The sequence below is a fragment of the Megalops cyprinoides genome, chromosome 6 (genome assembly GCF_013368585.1).
Source record: "Megalops cyprinoides isolate fMegCyp1 chromosome 6, fMegCyp1.pri, whole genome shotgun sequence".
Lineage (NCBI taxonomy): Eukaryota > Metazoa > Chordata > Actinopteri > Elopiformes > Megalopidae > Megalops > Megalops cyprinoides.
Window position 1 is genome coordinate 3,866,278 of NC_050588.1, and position 27,111 is coordinate 3,893,388.

Here is a 27,111-nt window from a genome sequence, read left to right on the forward strand (position 1 = left end):
GAGCCCTGACCTCAACCCCATTGAGCAACTTTGGGATGAACTGGAATGGAGATTGCGAGCCAGGCCTTCTCGTCCAACATCAGTGCCTGACCTCATAAATGCTCTACAGAATGAACGGGCACAATTTCCCACAGAAACACTCCAAAATCTTGTGGAAAGCCTTCCAAGAAGAGTGGGAGCTGTTATAGCTGCAAAAGGGGGACCAACTCCATATTAAAGTATAGGTATTTGAATACAATGTCATTACAATGTAATGGTCAGGTGTCCAAATACTTTTGTCCATATAGTGTATCATCACTATATTAGATTGACTGAGAGCTATTTGACAATACTAGCTAGCTAACATTGGTTGACAAATAGTGAAAAGGTTATCTAGCTAGGAAGCTAGTGATAGCTAATGTAAGCTATTAACTAGCTACCTATTGACAGCCGCTCTTTTTTTAGCCACTCTACTTTTGCCGTGATCATGTGATTATTAGAAGAAACGTGCAAAACAGTCAATAGATGTCAGTTACCTGTATTCTAGATGACAAATATATAGTCTGATACTGTAAATGATCTAGTTTCGCCGGACTTTCTCGGATGCTTCTCAATAGCTTTTGATGGAAAACAGCATTCAAATTAACCGGCACATGACCTGAGACTTCCCGGTACTGGGCTGAATGAATTTAGCCCAAATGATCAGCAAATCAAGGGGGCGTGCCACAACAAATGTCACTCATTTGACCCAGAAGATGAATGGAAGCTGATGCCACTGTGTTTGGACTGTAAAATTTAGATATATCATGTTTTTCTTGTGAATATTTGGTGCTGTTGCTGCTCTAGGTTCGACCAAAAATTTTAAAATCTGTTCTAAGGATTTTTAACAATAATTTTCTCATCTTTATTGTAAAAGATATGGAGGGCGTAATCCTGTTAGCCCATTTATACCAGCCGTCCCTGACTCTGGGAGTCTTCTGGTCCACTGCCTACTCATCAGTGAGGTATTCACGTATTTGGACTGTGGGAGTCTTCCAGATCGTGTTTCTGGACTTCCACTGTAAACTCAAAATTGAGCGGTTCTCTTCCCTGCAAATCAGTGTTTTGGACTGTGGGAGTCTTCCGAATCAAGTTTATGGCAGTCCACTGTAAACTCATCAGTGAGTCATTTTCAAACCTGCGATTCGCTTTTTTGGACTCTGGCAGTCTTTGACGTTTCTGGCATGCTACTGGAAACTCATTGCTGAGTGATAGTTACACCTGGGATTCGCTTTTTTGGACTCTGGGAGTCTTTCAGATAGCGTGTCTGACATTCTACTGGAAACTCATTGCTGAGTGGTTGTCTTCCCTGTTAATCACTTTTTTGGACTCTGCATGTTCCACATAGCTTTGCTGGCATTCTACTGGAAAGTCAAAATTGAGTGGTTGTCAAAAAAGTGAATCACACCAAATTACACACCCCTGGGACCACCCCCCGGAAGTTATTCAAGAAAAACCACTTCTGGTGGTCGTAGAAAGACAAGCTTGGTACCATTGAATGTGGAAAACTGGTGTCAGGGTGGTTATCATCCTATATCATCACCCTAACCCTGACCCTAACCCTAAAAATACAAGACATGTTCCCTGGGTTCAGGCAGACCCAAAACTCCTGCACCCCCTACAGGTTGACCACTATATTTCCAGAACAGTAGCACCTAGCAACTTGCAACCACTTCTGGATTGAAGACCGGCTGCCACTGATCATGTGTTCCAAATTTCAGACCTCTAGCACCTATGGCCTTAGAGGTATGGGCTCAGGGATGACCAGTTGAAAGTGATACCTGGGGGGGATTTGGGTACTTCAACTTCTTGTAGAGACTTAGAGGTGGTACCATGGGAAAGGGCATCCCCAAAAACCCCCACCCAGGACTTGGGTCCAAGTCTCTACTACCTTCAGGAAAAAAGTTATTGGCTCGGAGATGACCTTCGAGTGGTTTTCATCCCTTATTCTAACCCTAAACCCTAACCCTAAAACTCAACACTTAGTCATTTTTTTACCAACTCAATACACTATAATGCAATTCTTGAGATATTTCATTATAACGCAAGAACGCAAGAACCCAGACACTTGAACACCAGGAAGTGTGAAGGGGAAGAAGATATGTCCTTCTGACGAAAAGCTACTTTGACCTCGGTAACATCCAGGGAACCCTACAAAAAGACGTCGGAATGTTCTGTTGGAACATTCCACAGGACATCGTTTTGCTAGCGGGGAAGTGAAAGAATGTGCACAGGCAAACGCCCACTGTGGGAATTCTTATCTTGGAGGATATGGAGAATGGTCCCATCTCCTGGAAACTCGTCGGTGGGAATGTTAGTTCAGTGTGTACTCTTGAGTTTTCGATTTTTAAGAAACAAGAAATGTTGTGTTACAGCCTAGGTAGATTGTCTCCTCTTCCACCATGTACTGAAGGCACTACTCCGCTTGTGAATAAAAGCGTTCATCTTACTGATTTAGACTGGTAGAGAATACATTGGTACAAAACTATTCCAGTTTTTTACACGCAGGTTTTCAACTCTATTTTTGCTTTTTGTGTAACATGTTGATACGAGGGGAAAGGTACAGGTTTTGTCGTTTTCTGACTAATGTAAAACAACCTGGGGCAAGCGTAGAGAGAGAGGACTTCATTCACCCATTATAGGTATTATTGTACTTGGTTTTTTCTTGATAAAAATTTCAAGGAGGGGATGTTGGATGACTTTTTTCTTTCCCCGAATCCTCAAATGCGTGTATGAAACAATCTGCTACATGCTGTACTCATCCTCTCGCCTTTGTGATCAGGGCGATCTTGATCTTGGTATGGTGTTGGTCACTCAGTGAACACTTTATTAGGTACCCGTGTATACCTGCTCATTGATGAAATTATCTGATCAGCTAATCTGGCAGAAACTCAATGCATAAAATCACAAAGACATAGTCAAGAGGTTCAGTTGCTGTTCAGACCAAACATCAGAATGGGTAGGAAATCTGATTTAAGTGACTTTGACTGTGGGATGATTGTTGGTGCCAGATGGGGTGGTTTGAGTATTTCAGAAACTGCTGATCTCCTGGGATTTTCACACACAGTAGTCTCTAGAGTGTATAGAGATGGGTGCGGAAACATCCAGCGAGCGGCAGTTCTGTGTGCAAAAACGCCTTGTTAATGACAGAGGTCAGAAGAGAATGGCCAGACTGGTCTAAGCTCACAGGAAGGCGACACTAACCCAAATAACCACACGTTACAACAGTACAATGCAGAAAAGCATTTCTGAACATACAACATGTCAAACATTGAGGTGGATGGGCAACAGCAGCAGAGGACCACTCCGGGTACCACTCCTGTCAGCTAAGAACAGGAAACTGAGGCTACAGTGGGCACAGGCTCACCAAAACTGGATGGCAGACGATTGGAAAAACATTGCCTGGTTTGTGAATCTTGATTTCTGATACAACATGCAGATGGTAGGGTCAAAATTTGGCGTAAATAACATGAATCCATGGATCCATCCTGCCTTATGTAAACGGTTCAGGCTGGAGATGATGGTGTAACGGTGTGGGGAACATTTTCTTGGCACACATTAGGCACCTTAATACCAACTGACCATTGTTTAAATGCCACAGCCTACCTGAGTATTGTTGCTGACCATGTGCATCCCTTTATGACTATGGTCTACCCATCTTCTAATGGCTACTTCCAGCAGGATAACGCGCCATGCCACAAAGCACATGTCATCTCAAACTAGTTCCAGGAACATGACAATGAGTTTAGAGTACTCCAACGGCCTCCACAGTCACCAGATCTCAATCCAATAGAGCACCTTTGGGATGTGGTGGAACCGGACATTTGCAGCATGAATGTGCAGCCCACAAATCTGCAGCAACTGCGTGATGCTATCATGTCAGCATGGAGCAGAATCTCTAAGGAATGTTTCCAGCACCTTGTTGAATCCATGCCACAAAGAATTCAGGCAGTTCTGGGGGCAAAGGGGGGTCCTACCCAGTTTTTGAGAGGTGTTCCTAATAAAGTGGTCACTGAGTGTATAAAACTTACAAACGGATAATCTGGTTTTCTTCTTTGCCCTTTTGGTGTATTTTCATGCAGTGCAATGTGGACAGAAAAATGTTTCTAGATTCCAGATTTAGGCGGTCTGCACCCCCTGTCTCCCTCCAGCTGCCTGAGTTTGTAACAATGTATGAACGCTACACTGTAGTCATAAATAAATGAATGTGTAAGTTTCATTGTGGCATCATGGCCACTCCAGGAGTAATCCGGAAAATGTAGTCACTTGTTTTTTCTGTAAACCTGTCAATCAATAAACCTCTAGCCAAATTAGAAAAAAATGTCTATATACATGTTTTCAGTTTTGTTGGGCTATTGGATGGAGGTATAATTATACCATGGGCTTAGAAATCAAGCAATATTATGAATGGTTACACTGACATACACCTTTATAGCTTATAGATGTCATTTCCAATAGCTAGATTTTTTTTCTAATTGTGGCTTGAATATATGCCAACAAGTAATACGATTTAGAATGATTCATGGCTGGAGTTTTAGGTTGACGCAACAATAAGCAAATCATGGAGGATGCAGAACAGTGTCAAAGTTAACAGTACATGGAAGTAGAAATGGACAAGACTATGGAGCTCAGATAAATATAGTGCTCGAAAAATACATTTCCCATGTCCCAGTCTAACGGCATTCTGATCCCTTTCAAATCACATGACTACTTCAGCAGCACAATCTCCGTCTGTGTCGGTGTTCATCTTTTGTGGATTTTGTACTCGGATTTTAACTTGTTCATCTGAACTACTGGTTTTAAGTTCGGATCAAATTAAAACCCCCTCAGTCAGTAGTCTCAATATTTGAGTTTCTCTTTTTATTTATTTATTTTTAAAAGCTCATTCATCTTATGGCTTTTTTTCCCAGTTACCATGGCAACTGACGGTCATTTCAGACCTCATCAACAAACCGTCTACAGTGTCAATGTAGCCCCTTTATGATTCTAACAGGTAAACTCAGATTGACTGCATTTAAATAACTCATTTTTCATAATTTGACACTAGCCTAATTATTAGATTTGTTGTTATCACAGAATGCCTTAAAACGGTTTTGAATTTGGTTATCATTGATTACACTATTTCTGCAGGGGAATGTAACCAAATTAGTAATATGCCAAATCTGCAACATTGTATTTTAACATTAACACTAGATAACACTGAAGAATACATGAAATAGCAGTTGGACTGGAACAGTTCGTACAGCCTGGCATACACTAAAGGTTACCCAAGAGTGCAACATCAGCATCATCAATGGCATTTCAACCAGCAACACGTTCCTTACAAAATCAGCTATTACTCTGTAGGATTTTGAAATTTCATATGAATTTCCAGAGTAGCACATTTGGATTGCTAGCTAGGCACTTTGTGAATTACATTTACATTTACATTTATTCATGTAGCAGGCGCTTTTATCCAAAGCAATGTACAAAAGTGCATATAGTGGGCAAACAGGCAATTCATTGTAGGTGAGTAGCTACCAAATGTTTACACTTATTTGTCCTAATTGTCCTCTTGATTAGTTAAGTGTCCTCCTGATTCTGACCATCTAAAGACTTGAAATGAGGCAGGCAGGTTTTGTTGCAACAGTAAAATCTATTCTCCACAAGATAAGTAACATTAAAGGAAAATTCTTACATGCAGCCTTGCCCCTGCTGCTGGACTGGGCCGGGAATGAACCTAGATCAGTAGCAGTTTCACAGGGGATGGCTTCAGATCCACCAGAACAAAATGTCTATGAATCAGAACACAACCAGTGTGAGCCTTGTTTGCCAAATAGACTGGAATTAACTGGAATGTCTACAACAATCCAAAAGTTATATCTGGATGCTGTAATATGCATTTTAAAAACAGCACTTTCCAGCCATAAGCAAACCCATCCACAAATTGCATAAAACATGCCCCTTTGAAACATGATCTGGTTGAAGGTCCTTAACCATAGATTAAGGCTGGCTAAAATGAATCAAATGAGATTTCCTTTCACCAGTGCCTAACAGCACTGAGGTGCACAGCTTTCCCCCCAGCCAAGGCACACATTTTTAAACACAGAACATCAGGGGTAGCGGGAGTACTTTTAATAGTCCTCCACATCTCTCTCGTCTATCTGAAATTACATCACTATGGAAACAGTGATTGACAGCTGTCACTATGACAACAGAGACAGACCTTACATCAATCAAATGAAACCTGTGTTGCTTAACAGGAGGCCCATGGGACACCTCACCATTCATGCACTGTGGTGGTCTCCAGGCAACCCATTTTCAACATGTCCCAGTAACCATATCAACACAGCTCAAAACACATCAGTGTGCAAGACAAAATAGCCTTTCCCACAAAAGTCTTTAAGAACAGAAAAGCATTATGATGATGTACATGGCATCCAATTGTCTGAAGGTTTAGGAAAGGGGAGTCGTTTAACAGTTTTGTTTTCAGTGTTTGATTTTTCTGGAAGTGTGGGAGGGGAGTCTGACTCCTACCTCTGACTCCCTCTCTCTCTCTCACACACTCTCTCACACTCTCTCACACTCTCTCACACTCTCTCACACTCTCTCACACACACACACACACACACATACATACACACACAGAGCCCGTGTCCTACAGAGAGGACAGTGTTTGCCTGTCAATGCCTGTCTGCTCTCATCTCCTATGTCTCTACTGTGGTTCTCGGCTCTCTTCTTGTAATACACACCTGTAGAATACAACCAACAGTCACCTGTCACACTTGCTCATTCCCCCCCAGAGAACTGCCTCCTGATTGGGCTTGTGTCACTGTGGTGCTTATGGACTGATCTGAGGCTAGCATTCAGAGGCTTTGTCTGTGTCATTTACCACATAGGCAAATCACCTTTCCTACTAAACTGGGGGCCTACACTGCTGAAGGTACACACTGCCAGCCAGAGGGTGCCAATGTTCAGAGGAGCAGTCAGAGCAGCAGCTGAGAGGCAAAGCAAACCAACACCAAACATGAACACAAGAGCTAATCTACAACAAAAGCAGACTGGTATAAAAGGTGTGAGGAAGAGACAGCTGAAGGCTGTGGGTTTCGGCTGGACTGCACAGAGCACCTCTCTGGGAAACACACAATCCAGTCCAACAAAGTAAAAAACTGAGGTGCGTCTTCAGTCCCATCATCCACCTGTGACAGCACTTTCCAGGCCCTTACAGGAGAGCCACTGGATGGTCTTCTAGAACAGTCTGCGCATGTGTCTGTGTGTGTCCTCTCCTCTTCCAGCCCTTCTTCACTTCAAGATGATGTGGTAGCTCTCATTACTCCCAGCTGCTGACAGAACACACAAGCGTAAGAAACAACATTCTAGAGGAGCGCTCCATAATATTCTGATTGGAATGAATGGAGAAATTAGGGCTGGGCGATATAGCCATCGCAATACATCGAATAGCTATTTTTAGAGCAATAACAGCTATCCCCAGCATGTGGTGTTAGGTTTCTTCTTGTATTTTTCCCCCTTAAGTCATACCTGATGCAGGAGCACACCTCCATAAGTTCAGTGAAACTGTTCCGAGGCAGAAAAATATCACTTGTATCTATATGTTGGTTAACTTACCTATTAGCTTTGAAAAACACATAGCATATGTTTTCACTCTTTATCTTTGTAGCTATGCGTTTCCATCTACCACCTGTGATATCAATATTGAATAGATACTGCGAATAGATAGATGCGTTTTTTCCCCCAGAAGCATTTCACATGTCCTCGGAAGACTGGAGGTGTGCTCCCGCATCAGGTATGACTATAGGGAAAAAAATACGGGAAGAAATCTAACACCACATGCCGGGGATAGCTGTTATTGCTCTAAAAATAGCTATTCAATGTATCGCGACGGCTATATCACCCAGCCCTAGGAGAAATTGAGTACTGTTATGGTTCTGTTGGGACACAGCAATGCCACTCAGTTCCTTACCTTTCATTGTGTCCAATATGAAACAGGACTCGTCAAGGAAGTTCTGTATCATCTGCAAGAGATGAGACAGTACAAATAGTGGAGGTTTTAGTGTGGGCATATCCTCTGTATGGGCATAGTCTCTGTAAGGGCTCTGGAGGGATGTATCTGTCCCTGGTTTCTGGATGTGGCCTATGTGTGTGTGTCCCTAGTCTCTGGGCATATGTAAACATGGCCTCTAGGAGGGATGTATCTGGCCTTAGTTTCTGGGCGAGGCCTATGTGTATGTAGACATGGCCTTTGGTGAGGGCGCTCACCTCGTTGCTAACCAGCACATGGATGCCCGTCGGGCCCTGCTTGTAGATGTGGCCAATCTGTCGCAGGGAGATGCTGAAGAGACGGGCAATCTTCTCCGTCAGCTCCACCACGGTCAGGTCCTCCAGGTAGAGGGCATGGTACACTGAAAGAGAGTGTGAGTTCACTCAGCTGAACCTTAAGCGGGATGAAGCCATGTTGTCCTTAACGGGTATTCAAGGCCAGAGACCTACCGTAGAAGGTGCTGCCAACTACATGTCCGTTCTCCTGTTTCTGCTGCTGCCCTTGAGCATGCTGGGATTCCTGGCACACGTAGACGGTGAGCCGTGGCCGTACCAAGCTACAGAAATGCACAGAGTGGTCAGCTGCTGTGGGGAAGAACTGGGGAAACATAAAGGAGCCACTACTCACCGGCCTTTCAGCATGTTGAAGAGCCGAATTCCATCTGCTGGACCACAGATCTGAATAACATCTTCCCTTGTCAGCTTCAGCAGGTCTGCCCCTGAAACAGGGAGACATGTACATGAGGGCACTCACAGACACACAGACAGACTGTCCAAACAACTTCACTGAAATAAATCTGGGGGTGGCACACCCTCGTCCCTGCCCCTGGCCCTGCCCACCTGAGAAGTTAGTGAAGAGCCGAGAGAAGGAGGAGAATCGGTTCCTGAGCAGCCACTGCTGGGTCTCCTGCGGTGTCGCTGTCGGTAACAGATTCTACAGAGAGAGTGTCACATGACAGGGGTCTGCTAGCATCTCCCATATAAAGCACTACTTTTTAAGTCCTCATGCACTCAGAAAACACTAGAAACCAGGGCTGACAACACACAGAGCTGAGCTGTATCCAGTTAGGGAAACCTCACTGCACTCTCACAAATACACTCATTATCAGCGCCTTTCTCCATGAAGAACGTCTTCCCCTTTCAACCGTCTGGAGGTCAAACACCGTAAACATTCAGCACTCAGACACTCTCACTCGCAACAAACCACTGATATCATTGCAGAGGGGGCAAGGACCTGTAGTGGGCCCTTATACAGCCAACAGAGGTTATATATGTGACATCACAGTAGGTGGAGTCACTGCAGGTTCATCCAATGAGTGGCAGAAAGAACTACAGAGTGGCAACGTTACCGTTCAGCTTGAATGCCATAAAAACACAAAAAAAACACATCTAAAATGGTAAAGCGCTGTTGTGCGATTGACTGTACAAACAGCTTCAACGAGAAATCGGAGCTATCTTTTTACAGACTGCAGAAAGCTAAAGAAAAGAGAAGCAAATGGATTGCTGCAATTCACAGAAACAACTGGAATCCAGGCACCGAAACGTGTAGCTTACAGCTTTCCAAATAAAAGTTGTAATAAAATAAAAATATTTATGCAAACCTGTCCACATACAACCAGAATATCCACTGGTGTCCTCGTCACTTTCACCAACAAATCCCGTCTTGAATTACGACTAAGCGTCAAGGCTTTTGTGGACATTCTAAAACGCTTAACGTGAAATGGCTTAACGTGGCTTAATGTTCCAAAACAGCGATCAATGATCACCAAATTTCTCTCGGGCATCTCTTGTCATAAACACTTTCACCTGTCAAAAATCTAAACTGAAATCCTATGAGTATGGACGGTATCTTACATTAAGCGTTTTCCTCTCCATTGACGCCCATTGTAAGGAAAAGGCTTAATGCAGCCTAATGTTCCAAAATAGCGTCCAATGATCACCAAATTTGTCTGACATCTCTCATGTCATAAACACCATCTCCTATCAAAAAAGCAAAACTAAAATCCAAGGAATATGGTAGTTAGGCCGACGTTACGTTAAGCACTGTCCTCTCAGTTTTGCTTTTTTTGTTAGTTGATCACTGTTTGGAAAATTAAGCTACAAAGTGTTTTCCTTATAATGGGCGTCAATGGAGAGTTTAGCTTTTTTAACAGGAGATAGTATTTATGACATGTGAGATGTCAGACAAATTTGTTGATCATTGATCGCTGTTTTGGGACATTAAGCCACGTTAAGCTTTTTCCTTATAATGGGCGTCAATGGAGAGGAAAGCGCTTAATGTGAGATAATGACCATACTCCTAGGATTTCGGTTTTGATTTTTTGACAGGAGGAAATGTTTCTGACAGGAGGAAGTGTTTCTGACAAGAGATGTCCGAGAAAAATTTGGTGATCATTGATCACTGTTTTGGAACATTAAACCACGTTAAGTGTTTTAGAATGTCCCAGCTTTTGTATGCCTTCAGGCTTTGCTTTGTGCATTTCCCCTGCGTCGAAATCAGGTAGCCTATATAAATGTCAGGAAACCCGTCAGTGCATAACCTCTATTATAGGCTGTATGGAGATGCAAGACAGATCCAAGGGGAAACTTACAGATACGGAAGGGCAGAACGGAGAGAAATGCAAATTACAGGTGTGCCATTTCTCGTGGACCATTTTTAAATACTGCGGCTCCGTCAGCAGTGACGGCAATGGGAAATAAGACAGCCGGCGATCGCCTGCCTACTTTTACTTGCCGTGATAGACAAAAGCAACAATAACTATAAAACAAAATACGTTTTATTTATTCATTTTAAAATGTTTCATAATCTACAGCAGGCGTCTGAACTTCAATGAAACTAAATAACGTTACTATATAATACTAAGGGAACATTTTGTGCCCAGCTGCTCAATGACGTCAAAGTTTCCTTGCTAACTAACCGTCCTATCATGCCCCAGTGACAATAGGCTACAGCACAGATTAAAAAGCGCAAAGCTTTTTGCTAATAGGATAAATGCATTGTTTACTTGCTAGCATAGGTCGCTTTGAAGCTGTATATCTTGCATAAGCAATAACGTAGGGCTACCCTATCTTTACTCAGCCTACAGGTAATCAATATTATTTTCAAAGCAATGGCACTACGAGATGAGTTAAATCCTAGGCTATAAATTGTATTTGTCAACATCAGTAAAACGATCATTTGGGCAAACAAAACTGCCCCAGCAAAGTGAATTACTTACCCTGTCTAATACGATTGCTAGCATTTTCAGTCAGTCATGTTATCAGACAAATCCAGAGAAGGCTTTGGCCTCTGATGTTTTGGACAGAATACGCCCACCTCGTAGAAATAGAACAATTTGATCACCATGATGTCTGACAACCAAAATTAGATTTCCTATTCATTTACACTCTGAGCATGTGGTGAATGGTTTGGAGGGCGGAGTTCAGATTGAAGCTTCACAGAGAACGAAACGAGATTGGATAAAATGTGTTTTCTCCCCTCACTCTCTGTTACCACTGTTTAATGGGAGTAGGAAGCGATCAGATTTTGTGACTCGCATTAATCCATAAAATATACAATAAAATAAAGTATATCTCCTATATCTCCTACACCCCTGGTATGACAACATCAAATTTCATGATTTTTCCAAAACTTTCAACGAATATACTGAATCCCATGACTTCTCCAGGCCTGGAAAATGGGATTTTAAAATTCCATGACTTTTCCAGGATTTCCATGACCGTGGGAACCCTGAACATTACAAGATGACAGCTAATATACAGCAAATAAATTTATATGTACCTGAGGACTGTATGTGTCCCTTTTAAGGAGAGGACTCGACAGCTGTAAAGGCAGAATGTTTCAGTTGGGTAACTTAACTATGTAACTTTCTTCCCATCACAAAACAAAAACTCCACCTAGAGCAACACTCCTCTGATCCCAGCACCCTCTAAAAACACCCCTCTGACTCGTACCACAACCAAAACATAAGACTGAATCCCTCAGCTCATTAGAGGCCTCATCTTCACCAAACCATCACCTGACAACCCACCAAAACCCCCTTACTCTGTTAAGTTGTGCGAATGCACTTATGTTTGTTTCAGCCAGTGATTTGGGATACTCCGCACTGCCACAAAAGTGTTTCAAACAGTCTTAAGCAGGTATGGTCCTGCGCTGAGCAGTTACCCAAAACAGAGGCTAATCAAGGTTCCTCATTAAACAGCATGGTTATGGTCATGAACACAGTCCTTGCCTACTACCCACACCAGCAAAGATCATTAAACTGAAGAGGAACCTGGCAATCTACAGAATACAGTTTTCAGTTTCCATGGTGACCAATGGGTTCATTTACATTACTCCAATTCATGTGCCACAAAGCTCTGGCTGAGTCAATCATTACTGACAGCCTGAAAACGTGTTTACAGTCATTTCAAGAGCCATAAGGCAGTCATTTCCTGTTGACATTCACACCAGTGCTGCCCAGTCAAAATCAAAATAAACCTTTGTTTTAATGTTAGCTGGGACTGAATAAAACATCACTTATCAGTTAAACTGGTTGCGTCGACACTGGAGCAAAGAGCCACACAAACTGGAAAAGTTTTACAGTAACATTATTGGTAATGGGGCGAGAAGTGAAAGTCTTCACTGGGCAACACAAGATGGTCCCTGTGAGAATATTAGGAACCCCAAAAACACTGAGGAGATACTTACGTCCGTGCCCTGAACCACTGGCTCCAGCTGGTGACTGGGAGAGCCATTACTGATTAAAAAAAACAACAAAAAGACAGAAACAATCATGGAGAACCACAGAGGTACTATGTACACCCCACAGAAACGTGAGGGAAGCAGAGTGTCTCTCTACACACAGCGTGTCAGGAGGGGGACAGCACTGAATGATCCAGCTATATTCAGCATGTGTGGGTGGCAAGTACCCAATGACGCGAAGAGGCAGCCAAGTCAGAGGCACATTCATTTATCTGGCACACATGTTGCCTAGGAGATGTACCCGTCCGCCACCGGGAAGCTGTTGTGGGTGCTGTTGAAGGCAGGAGTTGGGGAGTTGTTGACATAGCTGACCTCTGGCCAAGGAGAACACTGCAGAGAAAGATCAACCCTCCATGTAGCTTTAAACAGGCCATGTCAGAAAGCACAATAAACCACTACACATTACATTACGTGCTTAGCAGACGCTCATGTCCAGAGCAGCTAACATTTCCATTCGTGACTTACCACTACACTACTGCTTATATTTTTTCTCCTTACCTCTACATTACTGCTGATGTCCCCATTCCTGCTCCTAACCACTACGCTACTTCTGTGCCTGCTCCTGCTCCTTACCTCTATGCTACTGCTGATATTCCTCCTGCTCCTCCTTACCACCTCCTTAAGAGTCACACCTCTCCTAGGAGGGGTAAGGCTAAGAGTCACACCTCTCCTAGGAGGGGTAAGGCTAACAGTCACACCTCTCCTAGGAGGGGTAAGGCTAACAGTCACACCTCTGTCAGGATGGTGGTCTCATAGGAGGGCTGGTACTTCTCCTTCTCCTGTGGTGCTCTCTTCTCCATCTTCTCTCTGTCTGTCTTCTGCTTCCTGTCTGCTCCTTTGGGCTACAGGAAACATGCCAATCAACAATTTCCACCTTGTCTTACTTCCATCAGCATTCCACTCAAAAGAAATCATCTGACCACAGCAAAAGAGGCTGAGCACATCACATCATCATTTAAACAGCTAAGTAAGCCCTGCACCATCTCAACCACCAGTGACCCCATTCACCTCTACTGGCCCTGCCCAGTGCTCACCTTGAACACCTTGATCTGGCAGCTGGCAGAGTGCAGGTGCTCAGTGTAGTCCCCGCCCTCATTCTCCTTGAAAGTGTCAATCTGAATGCGGAAGGGCACGCCCTTCTCCCCACCATGCTTGCGCATGGTGAACTCTGTGCTGATGCAGTGCACCTGGACACAGGTAATCCCAGAGAGGTGAGAGGAGTGCAACATTAACATGCAACATGGATGCACAACAATAACACAATTTTAATACAAACTAATTCAAAATAGCTGTTTCTTTCTTGGACAGGAGATGTTTAACACTACCTTTAAAATGCTCTGATTCGGTGCATAAAACACTGCTGATATTTGTTTTAATATGTGGCACCAGGATGTGTGCACATGCAGCATGGTTTGACTACTACTTGCAGACTGACCAAAGCATTTGTAATGGCTTGCCCACCAGTTGCTCCACATCAAACTCAAATTTCTACAGAACTCAAATTCTACAAAAAATCAAATACCAAGTGCATACAGAGAACATGTAGAATATCAGAACCCCTCTTATGATCTTCAAATGTATTACACATTCATTAAAATATGACAGTTTCTGTATCAGCAGTGGAAGAGCTAACACAGAAGACCTCAGACCATTCTGACTGCCAACATCGCAACTTTGTTATGCATTCCTACCTCAGTTCAGCCATCAGTTTCACCCAACAATCACTACTTAGCATGTACTGTAAATAACAGATTTCATTTCTCAAAACACACAAAGCTAGCCGTGTCATCCAGCTAGATTAACAGGTACTGTAGCTAACTGAATACATCCATCTATATATAAAGCGCTAAAAGTGTCATCCAGCTAACACAGTGTGTACTGCAGCTAAATGAACACATTTCTCCAAATATATAACATTGACTAGACTTAGACACCTAATCTGCGCTTGCCATGACTTGACTTGCTTACTGAAAAGAGAGGCCAGAATTAGGATTACAGTGCCAGAGCCAGGGTGTGTCAAGGGGGCAGAGATGGGAGGATTTCTGCACCTGGATGAAAACGGACGTCCTCGTGGATGGGTCCCAGAGGAACTCCACAGTGTTGAGCTGTGTGGGGTTCGCCCTAGGGTCAATAATGCCCACAGACATGGGGATATCTGCAGGAGGAAGATGCAGACAATGCATCTGTCTGATCACAGATTTATTGCAGCATATCTTGCCCAAACCCATAAATACAGAACTCACCCAAGTCCAGGATCCGGTCCCCTGGCCGGTTCCAGCGCCAGCCCTCTAGCTGCTGGTGCTCAGTGTACTGGAGGCGCCGGTCATGGAACACTACACGCACGATACTCTGGAGTTACATTTGACACAGAGACCGCACTTGTGAAAGCCTGTGCATTTAACAGACCTATCTGAAGGAACAGGTCAGAGTTTTTTTTTTTTTTATTTGGAATACCCAATGCTTTTTCCCCATTTTATCCCATTTTGAAATGCCCAAGTGTGTCATAGTAGCCACCTTACAGCTGAAACCTACACTGACAAGCTAGGAAGATGAGACAAACCCCTGCTCTGCTGTGAAGCCTGTGAAGTAAGCTGCAGTGTCAGCTACATGCAGACTGTGGGCACCCAACTGACCAGCAGGAGTCGCTAATGAGCAATGAGACAGACAGGCCACTGTCTGACCTACCCTCCTCCCTAACTGTATCAAACATTTACTATGAGCCAAATATCCATTTATTGAATATTAAGAAATAAGCCTTAATTAATAAGTAGTAACTTCATCTCTTTAATGTTCTCTAAAAAGATAACCATACCCTTAACAATTGAGATCCTCCTTGAGATAATAGGTGATAGTTTAGTATAACATTCATGAGGACAGCCTCAGGCATCAGTAGGATTTTACATGAACACCTACTCAGTCACCAATGCACACACAAACATGCACATGCATGGCCGCACACACATGCAGACAAGAATGGAAAGTAAACTTACCTTCACCATCTTGCCTGTAATTTCTGGAAGCCTGCCCATTTTTCGATTGTCCAGCATTCGAATTTCATAAGACTGTCCTGAAAACATATTCAAAAAATTCACTTATCCCAGGTCTACATCACAGCTATTACGCAAGCACAATGGGGAAGTTGTATTCAAAAGTCCAACCAAAAACAGCTGCTGTTACAAAAGATCCACAGATATCAGTGGCAGTAAGCAGTGGCCATTGCAAAGGCCTATATACACTGGGAGTAAGGGAAGCAGTGCCTCTTGTAAAGGGTCATTGACACTGGTGGCAGGAAGATGTAGACCATGCAGACTGGAGGTGGTCAGGTGAGGTGGGGCCAACTGAGTGAAGCCTCTCGCTGCAGGGTGTGCAGCAGGGCAGGTGCTCACCCTGATTGAGGTAGGTGAGTGTCTCGTCATGCAGTTTGACCGCAGGTGAAGTGGCTGCACACAGCACATACTGGAAGGGCAGAATCTTGTTCTCATCAGGAGGCAAGTTGGACTCCTCTTGCTTGAAGATGGGAAGCGCCAGTACGTCACTTCAAAGGGAAGGAAATTCAGAAGCCTTAGGGGCAAGGGGTTCAAGAAACACGATTCTGACCATTCTGAAACAAAAGCATTTATACATACATGCTCATAAACACACATTTTTACACAGACACACAGTGACACACACCTTTGGATATATGACATTACATGTTTTTCTTGTGGTTGTATTGTCTAAAACACAACATCAGAAAGTTTACAACACCGTTTGAAAAAATGAGTGGCATTCAGGCGAGATACACAGGCATGGTCTTCCTGTGCCTGACATTACATCCTATCACTGTGGTGAGTGCACAGGACACAAAGAGCAAAAGAGAGACAGCTGAGGACGGCAGAACATTCTCTCTCTGCGTACCGCCACGGCCGTCACATATGTCACTGTCACGTTTTAATGTGAAAAAATGTCACGTTTTATCTTGAGAAAAAACTACCGGAGGATCTCTGCGTCCCGAGTCTCCGCGCCTGTCTCGCAGCCAAACGAGTCTCTTCTGAGACCTGGATAAATCGAGTACTGAATTCCCTCAAAAATTCGAGCAAAAGGTCAAATACATGTACCCCATCCCTCCACACACACGGTACCTCATGCTGTAGGCGCCGGCTCCGAGCTCCTGTCCGATGCCGGAGAGACTCGCATCGAAGTCCTGCACCAGTCCGGACTCAATCACCTCGTCGGCAAGCGGCAGCTTCAGTGCCCACGCCATGGCAACGGTAACGCGGTCAGTTTCAACGTTTAAATCAAACTTAAAATGTCCGGGCCCTTAACACGCTCGACAACGCCTTTAAACTTAAATGTCCCGTAAACCTTGAATTACAGGGTGTCGACTTCAGCCTGGCCAAAACTTCGCCCATGCGGAAACGGATCACGATACACAACCGGCTATGGTTAGCAGGCTAGCTAACATTTACCTGACACAACTTACATCCAAGATAGCGGTCATCTAGTAGGCTAATTAGCAGGCTTTAGCGACGCTTGTCTGAAATGTTCAAACTACCACATCAAGCTAACGCTGACTGGGTAAATTAGTTAACTGTTCTATAGGCTAACTATAAACAAACAGCGATTGCTAGATAGACTAACTAGCCCATGCTGCCTGGCATCATATTAATAAAACAATCTTACTTTTAATATCACAATACTAGTCAGTTACGTACCTAGTTACACTGCTAGCTGTTCATAATCAAAAGTGGCATTGCCTAACTAGCCAATTTAGCTAATTACGCAACAAAGTTTTAAAAGACACGCTTGCTAACTTGTTTCTAAAACTCGATCGTTGGCAAGCTAGCGTCAGTGAGTTAGTTATGTAGCTTGGAAGAGCCTCTCGTCACTCTGTCCACCACATCTATCCGAACACCCTCTCCGTTTTAACGTAAACTGTAGTAAAACAACCAAACCGCTCTCTTCCGGATGTCTTGTTGAGTTGAATAAGTCCCGAAAAGTTTCCAAAAATGGCTCCAGAATATCACAGGAAGCAAATATGGAAGCGAAAGACGCTATGGAATTTCTCTCTCTAAGACATCACACTACTCCCACTTTCTAGGAATAATCCAGCTCAGGAAGTAGTTACTCTGCAAGCAGGTTACCTGCTACATGTGACGCTAACGACTATGCTAACGCCCACATTAATATGATTGACAGCGATTGTTATCATTCATAAAGAATTCCTGTGTCTTTGCCACAGCCAGTAAACGTGCAAACGGCTATGCTACGCTCACATTTATATGATAAACGGAGACTGTTACCATACGCAAAAAATAGCCAGTCTTCGGGGCGGGGGTTTGGACCGGGGGCGGGAGCTGGTACAGCTGTTCTCTGTGCGTGAAAAGTATTGGCTCAGATACCCATTTAACAAGTCAGGATTTTGGCGAACAGGGAGTGCAGAGAAAAGCAACACACCCAGGGTCATGTATAAACTTGGAAATTGTTGCAGGTACTGTATATCTTCTACAATTTCAGTAGGCCGGTATAGGCCCCTTGCAGTCAACATTTGCAAAGAGACTGGAAACAGATATTCAAATACACCACTGTAGATACAATAAAACATTACCATTAGGAGCTTTAACTGAATACAGAGAAACCTTCCAAGAATACGCACATTAAAACTAGTTTTTTATACCAAAATAAACATCCCACATATAAAGCATCCGCTTTGGGACAGCACAAAGCAGAAATAGGTTTGCACATGAAATCGAAGGGTGTATCCCAGAACTTTACAGATTTCTTGGTGGCGCCCTTTAAGGAGACTGGGAAGGGATGCGAGGAGAAAATAAGAAGGTATCTAACATAATGAGTGAAATGGAACATCCTTGGTCTTATGAGCTATGTCAATTTTGTAGGACACTGTTTGTATAAAACTTTAGAAGTGTTATATCACCTCTACCAACTAATTTACTATTATACCCTTTGGGTGCAATTGTTGTCAAAATATAATTTATTTGTTTTGTGAGTAATCATTGTCAGAGCTGGCCCTGACCAAATTGGTGCCCTAGGCAAGATTTTAGCTGGTGCCCCTTGCATCGCAGCCAATTCCACCACCACGGTTAATTGTGGTTTTAAACCATTCTTTATGGTCAGAACATGACAAACACTTGTGAGTAGCATTCACAAATCCGAGGTAGAACATTCACAACAATTATAATGATAAAATCTTTTTTCTACTTCAAAATATGCATGAGTAAAATCAAGTAAAATCCTTTTTCAGTCCTTTTTCCTCAACAAAATAAATATCTTAATAGAAAAATTAAGTGCTGCAGTGTGATACAGCACACATGTAAGATGGCTCAGACTGCAAAGTTTAAAAGTGTTTTAAAGGATAATGTCAATAAATAAAACAATAAATACACAAAGAAATCTTAATTCTGGTCAGCATGCCAAACCCTATGTACAGACAGTTTGAAACATTTTGTAAGTGTTTTAGATGACAATGTAAACAAAATAGATAGACAAAACTCAACTGTGGTGAGTATCTTCTGTACAAGTTTTAAACAAGCAAGGCCTCTACAAGTTACGGGCAAGAAAGACAAGTCTCAGGTGTTAAAGCTGCCCCATGACAGCTGATAAGCTTGAATCCCTCATTTTCGACAGTGCTAATGGGAAGCATGTCTTTTGTAATGCAATATGCAATTGCATTTGTGATGTCTTTGTGTCTTTTCGTTTTTGGTTGTAAGGCACAGTGCTGGAAAATGCTGATACGATCGTTTGCTGCTGGGTAGTCGCACTGGGTACTGGCCTGGTGCTTGTCGAGTGTCCACTAACACTCGCTTGGGACTTACGTTCTGCATGTTCTAATGGGTGATATTGTTTCAAATGATGAAATGTTGATGGTGTTACAAGGTGTATGTTTGATGGTACGTGACGTGTCTTCAGCAGTTTGCAGTGCACGCTCCTCTATTTTTTTTTGTCGGATTGTAAATAGCCAAAACATCTCCAAACTACTGAAGTTGAGTGACCTTTCTTGTCAGCGATGTCTTCGCCCTTCGAGCTGGTCATGGGCACTGCTTTTACTACAAGCATGTCAGCCACTGTGTCTGTAAACAATACCACGTGCTGGCCTGAATTTATACCTCTCACTGTGCAACCTAGCTTGTACAAATCCTGCGACAGGATTGGCAGTTTGTGATTCATTTCAGTGAATGCTATCTAAGCATTCTATAGCATGGAAATGAATTATATTGAACAATTGTTATATTTCTATCAAGGAAAATTATATCACGATAATTACTGTTATCGTTTTATCGCCCAGCCACACGTTACCCACGGGCGCCTGCAGCTGTACGGCCGTACGCACTGTAAGTACCATGAGATTTCCGATTTGTGAGTGTTCCACGAGAGAGTTAGATGTGTATGTGTGTATTTGTCATGGCAATAAAACTCTTTGGAATTGAAATAGAGAGAGAGAGGGAGAGAGAGAGACTGAAGGAGAGAGGGAGAGAGAGAGAGGGACAGAGAGAGAGATCATTGGAGAGAGTCATGCTTTGTATGAGCTCCTAGCGTTTCTTTTTTGTTTTGTGTTTTGCAGTTTTAAAAAAAAGGAGAGAAAGTTGAAATCAGCAATATGATGTTACCTAAAGAGTGAAACAAAAACAGCGAGAAAAAAAAAAAAACAAGAAAACAGGAGAGAACAAAAGATTGCTAACGGGACAGCTAAAGGGACAGAAGAGCAGAGGAGCTGCTAACTCTTAGAAGGGGATCAGCAAAAGACAAGGAGGTAAACTGGAACACAGATAAAATCCATCTTTTCAAAGAAGTGAGTACAACAGCCTACAAAAATTCCTGAGTTTGAGCTTTTACCTTTTTTAAAAATGGGGCTTTAAAATCAAGGATAAAGCTACGCTAATTTGCTAAATCTTAGCTAAACTGTCAAATTTCAAGCTCAAGAGGACAGTTAGGCAGTTAGGCAGCACCCCTCCTAACATTCTAAATTGTATCCATTCAAATGAGCTGATAAAATGATTCAATCAGAAGAGGAGTTGCCCCTCCCCCATTGTTCTGCAGAGAGTGTCCACCTCCCACTCTGCACTGAATACTGTCCAGTTCAGCACCCCCCAGAGATTACTAATGAAACCCAGAGATAACAGTTCAAACAGAAACTCCTGAGGGAAAGACCAGAGACACTTTTTGGAGATCTGTACAATAAAGGTGAAGTAAGAAATCTCATCTTCTACTCAGACAATCCAAGTGCCTGGCACAAAGCTCTGATCAAGCACTACCCCTCTGTGAAAAAAGAGGGAATCTGCAATGGGTGGAAAATAAAAATCAGAGTCACACAGCTAGAAATTGAACTAGTGCAACTCAGGGAGACTGTTCTTAAACAGCAGTCACAACAGACAAGAGACAGCTACAGAAAAGAGCTGTCTGCACTAACAGAGCAAGTGAGAACTGCAGAGGGACAGAGACAGTTACAGGGAGGAGCTGGATATTCAGAGAGAGCAGGTGAAAGAGCTGCAGCAGGACAGAGACAAATACAGGAGAGAGCTGGCAGCACTCATAGAGGAGCTGAAGGACAGAGACAGCACAGTGCAGAGCCTGAGAGAGCAGCTGTTCTCCCTCAGCCATCAAAACCCACCAACACCACAGACCCCCACCCAGACCAACCAAGACTCCCAAACCCAGCCACCTTCTTCAGCATTAACCAGCTCACAGGCAGCCCCCTCTAGCCAGCCAACACATACAGAGTCCAACACTCATGAGGAAAACACAGGTGAGAGACAGGACTCAGGAAACCCAGAGAGAGCAAACATTGTTCTTCTCATGGACTTAAATGGGAAATTCATTGATGAGAAAAAACTTCCCAAAACACAAAGCAGCTAAGCTCTGGTGTCCCACTACCCAAAAAGCCTTAGAGCATCTCAACAAGAGACAACTCGGGTCACCAAGTCACATCCTGATCGACACAGGAACAAATGACCTGAGGGCTCAGCAAGAGAGAGTAGCTGATTCACTGAGAGCAGTAATAGAGAAGGCCTGCAACATATTTCCACAAACCAAGATTGTCATATCCACCCTGCTGCCCAGGAAAGATTTTCACCCACTCACCATCCAAAAGATTAATGCCAGCATCTCCAGGGGTTGTGCACTACGGCCAAATGTCCATCTCGCCCATCACCCCACTCTGAACACTGACTGCCTCTACGACCACATCCATCTACATAAAGAGTTAGTCCCTGTGTTTGCTAAGACACTGAAAGGTGCTGCACTCACTCGGAAAATCATCCCTCAAAAACACAACAACAGAGGACACCCAAATACCCCTCGACCAATGAGATGTACCTCAGCACCTCCAGACAGAGCATCGCAAACCCCCCCACCTAGGATCCAATATCACACCTCACACTATCCACCACAACCAGGCAGACAGAGGAGACCCCACGAGAACCCTGGACCAGCAACTCCACTACAAGCTGCAACTCGCCTTGTACCTGCACTGCCCCATAACCCAGCTCCACCACCCCAGCAACTCCAGCCTCGGCCAGGTATGCTCACCTACGCTCAGGCACTCAGTGGAACAGGAAGCCCTGCCAGCACTGAACTCAGAGACATTCAACAGATGCTCAGCCTCATCTGTACACGCCTAATGGGCAGTGGATCGTGGTAAGAGATACCCAACCACATGGTAAATGGACAAAAATTATTAACTATGATAAAAAAAGTTCAAAGTTTACATGTTTCACTCTGTTACTTATTACTAAAATGCCTAATTCAAAACATTACAGTTACAAATGCAGTTTTTCAATGTTTCTCTCTTTTTAAAAAAAAATACAATCAACACAAAACTACGTTGAGAGACTAAATGAAATCTTTTTGCTTTTCCGTGGAACATTCAGGGTCTAAAATCCTCTGTGTTTAGTTTAAAGAGTAGAGACCCTGAGTTCATTACATCAGTAAAGGATGTTGATGTTTTAATTTTGCAGGAGACATGCGTGAAGAGGAGATGAGCCCACTGGCTGTCCCCCAGGTTACAAAGAGTTAGTAGTCCCATCTACCAAACTGAAAGGAGTGACTCAAGGAAGAAACTCAGGGGGGATGCTTATTTGGTTTAAATCAGAACTTTCACACTCAATAGAACTAGTCAAAAAAGGAGAAAATAATCTGTGGCTGAAAATCAAAAAACAAACCATACTGACACCTCAAAATCTCTTCCTCTGTACAATTTATATTCCCTCAATAGAGTCCCCTTACTTTAATGAGGACACCTTCTCTGACCTAGAGAGCGAAATCAGCCACTTTCAGACTCAGGGTCATGTTATGATCTGTGGAGATCTAAATTCTAGGACTGGGGATGGACTTGACTTTGTCAGCACACAAGGTGATGATTTCATAATGGGAGATAACATCCATTTCCCCATTTACTCCCCCAGACAGAACTACAACAAGTCCACAAATGTACATGCGAAGGAACTGCTGCAGCTCTGTCGAAACCTGGGTCTGTGCATTGTCAACGGTAGGCTACGGGGGGACTCCCTTGGTCGCTATACCTATAGCTCAGCTCTTGGTAGTAGCACTGTGCACTATGCCATAACATAATTTGAACTTGACCTTTCTGAGAGCTTTCACAGTCAAGCCACTGACACCACTTTCTGATCACAGTCAAATCACAGTCTATCTGAACAGAACAGAAACACCCAACATTTACACAAAGCCTGGGAAAATACACAAAATCAAATCCAGCTACAGATTGGATAAAGACAGCTCTGAAAATGATCAAAGCTCAGTTTCACACTTGGAAACCCAATCACTCCTGAACTCATTTCTATCCACAAATTACCCACACAATAAAGAAGGCATGAACCTGGCTGTATTCCACCTAAACAATATATTTGACCATGTAGCTCAAATTTCAAATTTGGCCACCACTAAAAACAAACAAAAGAGAATAAAATCAGATCATTGGTTTGACTCTGAATGCAAAAAAAAAACAGAGAAAAAAATCAAACCAAAAACATCGGCAACCAGACAACCAAGATATTCGTATTCAGTATACTGAATCCCTCAAGAGGTATAAACATACAATAAGAGCAAAGAAAAACAAACATATCCAAAACCAGCTGAAAGATATAGAAGAATCAATTAACTCAAACAAATTCTGGGACAATTGGAAACATTTAAACAAAAGGCCTCATGATGAAGAATATACTGCCTAAATTATTGTATCTATTTCAAAATCTCCCACTTCCTCCTCCAAGTAACCTGTTCACTCAACTAAAAAGATTGTTTATCAGATTTTTGTGGAATAATAGACGTCCCCGGACACGACTGTCACTACTGTACTTACCCTTTGAGAGAGGGGGAGTTAAATGTCCCAACCCACTCTGGTACTATTGGGCAGCACAATTGAGAACATTGCTGTTCTATTTCACGGAAAGAGATGCTCCTCTCTGGAAAGAAATGGAGGAACTCCAGCTAAGTCTGCCCCTCCCTACATACCTGTACTCAGCAAGCACTAAAATCCTTAAAAAGAATACAAAAAATCCTATTGTGAAAAACATGATTGTAGTGTGGCATCAAGTTAAAAAATATCTTGAGAAACACCCTCTCTCTCTGTCTTCAGCCCAATATGGAGGAATGACTCCTTCCCACCAGGAAAAGCAGACGGGGGATTTAAATCTTGGGTTACGAAGGGGCTGGGGAAAATAGGAGATCTGTACAATGCGCAAAAGGTGTTGATGACATTCGAAGAAATAGTTGATAAATTTAACATACCCCGTAATCATTTTTTCAAATATCTGCAGTTGAGAAATTTCATTAGAACCCGACAAAATCAAAAATTAGACATTCCTGAAATGTCTGTTATAGAGAAACTAATGAACACGAATTGTTTAGGAAGAGGTTTGATTTCCAAAATGTATAAATGCCTGGTGGATGGATGTACAGAAACGTCTGTAGAACGACTGGGGGCATGGAGAGAGGATCTACAAGAGGACATCTCAGTGGTAGAGTGGGAAGAGGCATGTACTAAAGCACAATCAAGAACTACTAACATCCGCCTGAAATTACTGCAATATAATTGGTTGATGCAATCGTATGTAACTCCAGAAAAGCTAAACAAATATAATAGCGCTATTATTGATATTTGTATTAAATGTGAGAGGGAAAAGGGTACATTTTTCCATTGTATTTGGCAATGTACAGAAATACAAAAATTCTGGCAAGAAGTGAAACAATACATTCAGAATATTTTACAGATTCAAGTACCCTTAATCCCACAGCTGTTTATATTAGGTTTGCACCCAGAGAATTTGAAAATTAAAAAAAATCAACGATCATTTATAGATTTAAGCATATTAATTGCAAAGAGAGTAATAGCCCTATCCTGGAAAAACACCAGAAGACCAGGAATCAACAAGTGGCTATCAGAGCTATCTACCACTCTCCCTTTAGAGAAAATCACCTACACATTAAAACATCAAGAACATAATTTTCATCACATCTGGGGCCCCTTCATTTCTTATATATCAGGAACGGACTTGTCACATGTGATGGAAGATCCTGGAGACGTGTGAATAGTGGCCCTCTGTAATACTCAATTCTACAGGAATGTTTTGTTTTTTATCCTTTTCTCCTATTTAATGGACTATAATTATTTGGACCCCCAACCAATAGTTGGAACAACTGGGAAGGTGGGATGGGGTTGATATGTTTGTTCAATACATGTAACTGTATTTTTTTTTGTGTTGTGAAAACAATGAAAAGAATGTTGGCAAAAAAAGGCCTCATGATGATTTAGCAATTCAGAATGGAGATATATGGAGAGAGCACTTTGCAAACCTATTTGACCACCCTACTTTAAATTCTGACTAGCAACAAATATCGCACAGATTGGAAAACCTTGAGATTACTATATAAGATAATCAAAATCCATTGGACTTCCCAATAACTCAGAAAGAGCTTGAGGGAAAGCTACATGATCTCCAGCCCAGAAAGGCCTGTGGTTTAGATGGTATCCTGAACTAAAGGTAGGCTACTTCCCTGACTCCTGGAACGAAGGACTTATCACCCCCATATATAAGAATGGTGATAAACTCGACCCAAACAATTACAGGGGCATCTGTGTCAACAGTAACCTTGGGAGAGTGTTCTGCAGCATACTTAACACAAAAATAATTGACTACCTCACAGAACACAATGTGTTAAGTAAAAGCCAGATTGGATTTCTCCCAAATTATCGGACATCAGACCACATTTTCACCTTTCACACCCTAATCGATAAATATGTAAACCAAAATAAAGGTAAAATATTTGCTTGTTTTGTGGATTTCCAAAAGGCATTTGACTCTATTTGGCATAAAGGACTATTATATAAACTCATTCAGAGTGGTGTGGGGGGGAAACTGTATGATGTAATTAAATCTATGTATTCCAGCAGTAAGTGTGTGGTCAAAATTGGATGCAACATGACTGACTTTTTCCACGAAATGAGGAGGGTGCGACAGGGCTGCAGTTTGAGTCCTACACTATTCAACATTTACATTAATGAATTGGCACACACATTACAGAATTCTACAGTTCCAGGACTCATACTGCAGGACACCGAAATCAAATGTTTGCTTTATGCAGATGATTTGGTTTTGCTGTCATCGACAAAAGAGGGCTTGCAGCACAGCATGAATGTGTTGGCAAAATTTTGTCAAACATGGGCCCTGAAAATAAGTCCTCAAAAAACCAAGGTTCTAATCTTTCAAAAATGTTCTAGGCTACAGAGAAACACCAACATTTTTACAATTGGCAACATCAAAATTGAACAAACAAACAAGTACACTTATTTAGGCATAACTATCAATTCAACAGGAAACTTTGGCTCGGCTGTGAAGGAACTTAAAGAAAAGGCAAAAAGAGCATTTTATGCCATCAAAAGATCAATGCAATTAGAGTTACCAATTAGAACTTGGATTAAACTATTCACATCAATTATTGAACCCATTGCACTTTATGGCTGTGAGGTGTCGGGTCCACTCACAAAATGTGACTTTTCAAATTGGGACAAACATCCCACTGAAGCCCTGCATGCAGAGTTTTGCAAGAGTATCCTCCGGGTACAGAGGAAAACGCCCAACAATGCATGCAGGGCAGAATTAGGCCAATACCCTCTAATTATCAATATCCAAAAAAGAGCACTCAAATTCTGGCAACACCTAAAAATGAGCGACCCCCACTCACTCCACTACATAGCCCTTAAAAGCCAAGAGCTGAATATAGGAAGGAGCCCACTGAGCCAATTTGTCCTGAGACTCAGTGATTTAACACCAGCGCACATCACAGAGGCTCAGGACAATGAC

At 42.6% G+C, this 27,111-nt stretch overlaps 1 protein-coding gene across 6 annotated transcripts; it reads right to left on the reverse strand.

Moving 5' to 3' along the window:
• Positions 1-6,614: 6,614 nt before the first annotated feature.
• Positions 6,615-17,874, reverse strand: LOC118779538 (transcription factor CP2-like). Of its 6 annotated transcripts, XM_036531697.1 has the most exons (16): positions 16,921-17,874; positions 16,186-16,334; positions 15,790-15,866; positions 15,043-15,148; positions 14,848-14,954; positions 13,834-13,986; positions 13,531-13,641; positions 13,041-13,129; positions 12,731-12,794; positions 9,290-9,301; positions 8,896-8,989; positions 8,684-8,774; positions 8,506-8,612; positions 8,275-8,417; positions 7,979-8,030; positions 6,615-7,337 (listed from the first exon to the last, which is right to left on the reverse strand). In XM_036531697.1, the coding sequence occupies exons 1-16, from the start codon at positions 17,040-17,042 to the stop codon at positions 7,300-7,302; spliced, it is 1,515 nt and encodes a 504-aa protein (XP_036387590.1). In that variant the 5' UTR covers positions 17,043-17,874; the 3' UTR covers positions 6,615-7,299. The 6 variants fall into 6 exon arrangements, with proteins under 6 accessions (XP_036387590.1, XP_036387588.1, XP_036387587.1 ...); XM_036531695.1 differs by lacking the exon at positions 9,290-9,301 and having other exon boundaries at positions 8,684-8,768; positions 12,746-12,794; XM_036531694.1 differs by lacking the exon at positions 9,290-9,301 and having other exon boundaries at positions 6,615-7,340; positions 8,684-8,768; positions 12,746-12,794.
• Between the last annotated feature and the right edge of the window lie 9,237 nt (positions 17,875-27,111).

Excerpts from the sequence above, each read along its gene's own strand:
- LOC118779538 (XM_036531697.1), bottom strand. The coding sequence starts at position 17,042 with ATGGCGTGGGCACTGAAGCTGCCGCTTGCCGACGAGGTGATTGAGTCC. Across the intron at positions 15,867-16,185 it reads ACTCACCTACCTCAATCAGG|GACAGTCTTATGAAATTCGA; the intron begins GTGAGCACCTGC and ends ATATGTTTTCAG. Across the intron at positions 14,955-15,042 it reads GGACCGGATCCTGGACTTGG|ATATCCCCATGTCTGTGGGC; the intron begins GTGAGTTCTGTA and ends TTCCTCCTGCAG.